The sequence below is a fragment of the Sesamum indicum genome, unplaced genomic scaffold (assembly GCF_000512975.1).
Source record: "Sesamum indicum cultivar Zhongzhi No. 13 unplaced genomic scaffold, S_indicum_v1.0 C00574, whole genome shotgun sequence".
In the NCBI taxonomy this organism is placed as follows: Eukaryota; Viridiplantae; Streptophyta; class Magnoliopsida; order Lamiales; family Pedaliaceae; genus Sesamum; species Sesamum indicum.
Window position 1 is genome coordinate 1 of NW_011629767.1, and position 7166 is coordinate 7166.

Sequence of the window (7166 nt, forward strand, 5' to 3'; positions counted from 1 at the left end):
TGTGCGCCACTCTATTTCTAGTTGTCTCTCATTTTTCTTCGGATTACAAGAGAGGTTCTTGTTTGCGGGTTTTATAGTTATTTATTGAACATTCTTCCTTTTAAAGCATTAAAGTGTGTGCTGCCTCAAAAAGAGAATTATTAAGTTATGAAGGATCTGACAGAGCACTTCCAGCTTGATATGCAATCCTAGCTGTTCTTAATTGCTGTCATATGAGACGTCTGCAAATATTCATGAATTTATGAGTAAGTATCCATATCTAGTTAGTTGTAGTTACTTACCTAGTAATTCATAATTTCTAGTTTATCCTTTGCATGTTTTAATGACCGATAATTGTATCATGATGCTTCAAATTTCAGAAACAGGAATGTTATGCATGGATTTCCAAACTATGCTATTGACTGGTAATGGATTAGTTGATCATATAATAATACTGTGAATATAGATAGCTTGATTAGCAGGTGGAAGTGTGATTGTGATGTTGTTTTGGTCTTCCATTTCAAGTTTGTAATTGTTCTTTGACTCTGAAAGATGTCATAAGGGTTGCATCAGGTTGTTCTATGGTTATGCATATGTCAGCTGAAAATCTCTTCATTGTCCTTTTGATTGTTTTATTTTCCCAGGGGAAAAATGGGAGCATCATTGCACAGATCAGCAAGAGGGAAAGCCATAGGGGGCAAACCCCCATATCTAATGGTAACAGTGGGCTGTCAGGCATCCCATTGATTGTTGACATGCATGTGCGAAATTGATATCATTACCATCTTTTCCTGTACTGGTCCTACCTCATCTAAATCCTTGACCTCACTAAAGTAGAGGAGTATGATAACTAACTACTAGCAATGTATGATCAAACTGCATGGACTTTCTGCAGGAAACTTCACCAAGAAAGTCTGAATACTGAAACAACTTTCAGAGAAATTTTGAGCTTTAGTAATTTTTAGGAAGAATTGTAAGCAAAAATGTACTAGAGATGTATGATCAAACTGCATGGTCTCTCTGCAGGAATCTTCTCCAAGAAAGTCTGAATACTGAAATTTTTCTACTGCCATTTGCATTCTCGTATGCATTCTCTCAACAACTTTCACAGAAATTTTGGGCTTTAGTAATTTTTGGGAAGAAAGTGGATCTTGGCGATCGGGGGGCTTGATTTCTTGCTAAGATATTTAGGTACATTAGATGTTCTTTGTCCAAGCTTCCAGACCAAGTACCTAGTTCCTTCAGAAACAATCAAATGGGAAATAACTAAATAGTGATGAATCTGTTGCAAACAACTAAACTCTGCATCTGGAAGAAGACTTGATAACTCCACTTGATGTCAACTATCGTTTTCTTATCACAAATATTAACTGAGGTTCACTTGATGCAAAACTTCTAAGACACTGATTGACAAGATATACTGACCTGATAAAACTGAAAAATTAAGTGAACTTTCTGAAGCTGAGAAACTTAAATTTATGAATTTAATGGAATAAGCTCTATTACAAGCTGGGTAATTGTTCCAGGACATGCAATGCAGTGATGTATAGCTTTAATGAAGTATCTGGATGTCTCTTATTAATTTGCATTTTTTTTTTGGATGACAGCCTTTCTTTGGCATGTTTGGATATGGAGGTCCTGTTGCTACCATGTGTTTGGGAAGGTTTGAACTACAGAAACTATGTGCTCTGTGAATCTCTATGACGCTGAGACTTAGTGCTTTTCTACTCGCATTTTTATTTTTTGTCCTGCTAACTGTACTGCAGACGTTGCATTGTTTCATCAAAAACAAAGAATCGTAACAAAGTATTTACACTACACCTGGAAAGAGAAGCATTAGTGAGCTCGTCATGCTCAGAAAGCTGCTGGAAGGTAATTGACTAGCTGCACTTCAGTTTTGACCAGTCCTTATGATCTCATGGCTGCTTATTGAAGACTTTCTGATGATTTAAAGACAAAAGGGGGGATCAGAGATCCGTTAGAAGATGAAAAAGAGAATTCACCTCATGGTAGCTTCACGAAAGTAAGTTTATGTTCACAGCTCTTTTATGCACTGAAGTTTACTTGTGTTTAATTGCCTCTCTTGATAAGAATCTACTCTTTCCACAACAAGTTACATGCAGATTTCTGTTATTACTATATCTGCACTTTCCTTGACGAAAATGGTTTCACATATTCTTCTTTCCGGTAGATGACTTCTGATCTTCTTCCCCTGTTGTGGTCTCGCAAATTGATTGAGAATTTCTTGGACAGAATACCTGAAATGCTTTATTACTCTTGAATTGACTGGGGCAGAGAAAGACTGTATGATTTCTTGAACTATTGATGATCTTTTAACAACATGATGCATGCAGAACTAATCTGCATGTAAGATACAAAACAAGGAGCATCTACAATCTGAAATTGGTCAACCAGTGATGACCACAAATTGAGCTTATACATTAACATTATGAAGATCACATGTGTGTTCTTTAAATCAAGAATCTTCAGTTCATACCTCCCCTTTATCTCCTTTTCTTTTCTTTGCGTGTCAATCTTAACTTTTATTATTTAAGTACATGAATGGCAGTCCACATTGCTATTTTCATTATAGGAATATTTGAAGTGCATCAGATTGTGCTACTCAGAGTTGACAGCTACATTGCTTTTATTGTTATCAGGTTGAGATCTTTGAGCCTAAAATCAAGATTGTGGGCATAAAACATCTACGGCGCAAGTTAAAGGACATTTACTTTCCCTATATCCAGGTTTGCCTCTACATGGTTAAGCTCTTGTGGTTCCAGTCATCTGGTAGTTCTAAGCATGATTCATGTGTTAATTCATGAATTAATCTATGTCTTAATTTAGAGAATTTTGTCTTTGAGATATTTATGATGCTGCTGAGTTAACCTTAACAATTTACGTCATGAAAATCAAGCAGTTATGCAAAGTATGATAAAGTTTTTACAACTATTGCTGCAGATGGTTCCTTCTCCTAGTGGATGTTGTTGAAACTTCCTTTTACTCATTATTTCTTTTTCGCATAATAAATAGTTTAAGAGGTTTCTGTAAGTATATTTACCGCTTCCTTTTTTCTGATTGAACAGTGCGATGAAATGTCTGGAAAAACAAGCATGCCTATTAAATTTCAGGTGGCTTTAGACTCTCTTTTCCATTTTTTGGGGTACTTTTCTCATGATTATTAATGCTTTCCTCATCATTAAACATGTTCAGTGGAATCTTTCTAGAAGATATCCAATAGTTAAATATTTTTACTTGGCTGCTGTCGATTCCACTTGATGGTTTACAGATCATGACGTGGGGAATTGAGGTTTATGAATGTATGGAATTTATTTTAATCCAGTCTCATGTTCTGTTGTTCATGTAGCAGGAGAAGAACATTCAGATATGACTTTAAGTGTACAAAGTTGCCTTCGTCCTATGTTTGTTTACTGATAGCTATTTATCTGTTTGTAACAAGTTTAGTTTCTATAGTCCTATTTGTCCCCGTCTTGCCCCTCTGTTTCTTCTCTGCTTCTATTTCTTCTTGAATTGGGTGTCATGTCAAGGCTTACATGTCCTGCTGATACATTTTGGCAATTGATTAGTGTCTTAATATCTCGTCATCTTTATCCGGATATTAATTTCTGAAATAAAGAGAATTACTACACAGCACTCTAAGTGCAAATATTGATCTCATGAGGTTTAATAATGTGTCCTTTGGTTGATGACCACTAATTTTGGTGCATACTATAACTACTGGGCAAGCAACAAAGATCAGTTCTGTCCAAGGGTGTACTTGTAAGTTTTCCAGACAAAGTTAAGACATTTACTCCTGGACTGAATGAATGTTGTATTGTATATAATTTGTTGGATAAACATTATTTCTCTCAGTTCCAGCGAATAGTTCTCCTTATGGTCCTGGGTTGAAAACTTAAGATTTGCAGGTCAATGGAGAAGATTTAGTGGGAATACAGGGAGGGGAAGTGGCCACAACATACTTGCATTCGTGCAACGGTCCAAACTTTATTCTGCAACTTCACTTTAGCAACAGTCAGGATACTTCTTCGCTTGGTCAATGTATGCATAAGTCAGTTACTTATATAAAAATTTATATGATAGTCTTCATGTTAGGACATAAAACATGATCTAAATGTGGGGGCACTCATTCATGTAAGATTATTACTCCAATCTCCAGGTCCAAAAGTGCTTCTAGAAGCAAATGCAAGACTGAAGTGTGTTTACTTTCCCATTATCAAGGTATTCTCATAGTCTTTTCTCTATTGGCTTCTGGTACGGGATTCATTAAAAGATGCTTTGCATAAAAAAATCTGGATTGGTGGATTTCAGGGCAAAGAGAGCATTCAGAAAATTATAGATGAGTTAGAAGCAGATGGTTGTGGAATCAGAGAGAGCTATGAGAGTTTTAGTCGTGTATCTGTAAGAAGGTTGGGTCGTCTCCTGCCAGACACACGCTGGGTCAGCCCAACAAATCTTATCCCTTGTTTTGTTTGAAATTCAGCATTTGGTCTTAGAATCCAGTCAAATTTTGTGGCTTGAGGTCACTTCATAAATATTGCACATGATCTTTGATTAACTTCCAGTTGGTGAGAATTGTTAATTTGTTACTGTACCTGAAGTTATCTCTTCCGCAGCCTTTGCTTCCATTTATGGAGCCAAAACAGAAAGTAGGTGAGAAGGCACAGATTTTGAAAAGGTGCTGCTCTAGAGTCAAGTGCTTAATAGGTAAGTATTTTGCTAATTAAGGATGTCATATGATCCTGGAAATATTAAGTTCACATTCAATGTACTTGCACCAAATGTGTAACTTAGCACAATGGTTTTGGCTGCAGACACTGATTCTGGTTTCAATCCAACACCTAATAAGGTATGAAGTGAATAACATCCTAAAATCTTTGAGACTACTAGGATTGTTGTGGAACTTATAAGTTTTGTCTCTCATCTTCGAAGCATTCTCTTGTACAGATAAGACCTGACCCACAAACACACACTTTTGTGGTTTTGGTAAATAAGCACTAATAAGTTTGCCTTGTTTGCTTGTATATTTCAGATGGACTTGGCCCATCATCACCCATACACCAAGGCATTAAAGAATTTTGGCAACAGGGTTCCTGACAATGAAAAAGGTGATGTCTTAGTTCATTCTTATATGGGAAATGAATTTATTTCAACTGCGCAAAAGCTCATATTAAATTACGTAACCAAGTTCAGTTATTGCTTTTTGATGTTATCCATAGGAATATATAGTAGGTTTTAAGATTTATATGTATATTGAGTTTGAATGTTATGTTGCCATGTAGATGTGCAAATTGAAATATTTAGAGACGGAAAGAAATTGACTCTCGCGCAATTGGAAAAGCAGTATGGTGATTGGATTTCCGAAATGCATGATCGATATGATGAGGAGATTGATGGAGGCCTGGATCAAGCCACTCTTGTTGTCGTTTCTTCAAACTTTAAAAAGCTTGGCATATCTTCAGATGGTATGTTCAAGTAGCAAGGGTTGATCATTTTACAGCTTTTTTGTTCTTGATATTATCTACTTTCTTGTTCTGGTGTTACTACTTTTGTCCAACTAATTTGATGATTACCTGGTACATTTTCTAGTTGTGAGGGTTCATGAAAAGATCGAGTGGAAAGGAACATGCTGGGCTGCTGGTCAGAAAATCAAAGTTCTAAAGGGAGCTTGTCCTGGATGTCATAAAAACAATGTATTTGCTACACTGGAATACATAATCCTTCAAGGGCTTCCTGGAGATGCTTGTGGTAAGTGCATGCAGTCTTTTGGATGGGAAATGATTTGAGTGAATTTGGGGCCTAAATATAATTTTCAAGGTGGTCCACTGTCTAGGACGCTGGATTATTGGTGAATTGCTAATCTCCTATATTGACCTGGATGAATGCTTCAAAGTGTTCTCCTTTGGTAGTATATATACACCAATGATCATAGTTCTTTGGTAATGAAAGTAACTTGTGACGTTGGTGGCTCCTCTCTGTCTATTTCTGCACCTTACTTTGCATTAGAGAGTAATTTATTTTGGATTCGTACTTTTTTTCATCATCTAATAATTTTCTCATATATCAAATTAGGTGAGGCCCGACTAATTTGCAGGTATGTGGTTTACTTTATTTCTCTTGAAACAACTGATTCTGAGGCAGTTTTCGGTGAAGTAGAGAATTGTAGAAATCCTTCTTCCATTAATTTCCCTCTGATAGGCCACTTGGTGTACCAAAAGCAAAAGGTTGCCGACTCTTGGTTGAAAAAGGAACCATTGACATTCGTGACTCTCTATCGTTACCAATCAGAGTGCTTGACAGTGGAAAGGCCAGCCATTTATTTTGTTGTCTTTCTAGTTATGATTTTAACAATATTAGGTGTGCACTGAAAAGTTTTTGAAAAACGGTGATGCAGTGCTTGCTCGTTGATGATACCGAGTGGGAGAGCAAGCTTCAGACATACTACTATCAGAAATTGCCTTCTGCCATTGATCTATTAAGCGACATAGATTGTCATGAGTTGAAAGTTGATGGGGTTAGTTGGGCAATTTTTTTAGATTTTCGTGATAATTTTTCCATGCTCCAGATTTGATTTATAAAGACCAGAGCTAGAGATTTTTTTTATATACACTCATCCACTATATTTTATGATAGAAAGGAAGTTATAGTACTGTGATTTACAAGCATTTATCGTTTAAATCCTTTTGTTTGTCATCCATAGCATTCATAGATCAGGCGGTTAGTATAAAGGCGCCCTTGTGGTTGAGTAGCATTAAGAACATTCACATTTGCACCAAGTAAGGCGCGATTTTGAGAATTGCGTACCTACTGCATAAGTCAGTTGTATGTCGTTGTGCCATTCACTTGTACTATGTAATTTAGCTAACTCACCCATATAAACCTTACTACATGTCAGTTTAACCACAAAAGTTTGGACACCTGTGAACTGCTCATATGTTCAACTGGTTAATTTTCGTTGTAAGACAATTGGATTTTGAATACCAATACATTAGTTGTACAATAAAAAAGTTGATTACATCTATCTGTGTTAAAGGAATTATTATGATTTAAATGTCACTTATACACAGCTTCATGTTAAATGTAACATAATCCTCACCTCTTTAATCTCTTGAATCAATGAGAAGGGGAGGAATCAACCATCTTAACAAGTTTACTCCTTTTTTTTTTTT

General features: G+C 36.2%; 1 protein-coding gene across 3 annotated transcripts; it reads left to right on the top strand.

The window, feature by feature from the left end:
• Nucleotides 1-93: 93 nt before the first annotated feature.
• LOC105155197 lies at nucleotides 94-6738 on the top strand. 3 transcript variants are annotated; one of them, XM_011071065.2, is made up of 20 exons: nucleotides 100-245; nucleotides 360-404; nucleotides 624-696; nucleotides 1587-1642; nucleotides 1746-1851; nucleotides 1934-2002; nucleotides 2640-2726; nucleotides 3066-3110; nucleotides 3906-4038; nucleotides 4157-4218; nucleotides 4309-4437; nucleotides 4614-4704; nucleotides 4812-4846; nucleotides 5030-5105; nucleotides 5280-5462; nucleotides 5587-5745; nucleotides 5831-5902; nucleotides 6070-6091; nucleotides 6196-6304; nucleotides 6392-6738. In XM_011071065.2, exons 2-20 carry the CDS (start codon nucleotides 373-375, stop codon nucleotides 6566-6568), a joined length of 1716 nt encoding a protein of 571 aa, XP_011069367.1. In that variant the 5' UTR covers nucleotides 100-245; nucleotides 360-372; the 3' UTR covers nucleotides 6569-6738. The 3 variants fall into 3 exon arrangements, with proteins under 3 accessions (XP_011069368.1, XP_011069367.1, XP_011069369.1); XM_011071066.2 differs by lacking the exon at nucleotides 360-404 and having other exon boundaries at nucleotides 94-245; XM_011071067.2 differs by lacking the exon at nucleotides 5831-5902 and having other exon boundaries at nucleotides 104-245.
• The last annotated feature ends 428 nt before the right edge of the window (nucleotides 6739-7166 follow it).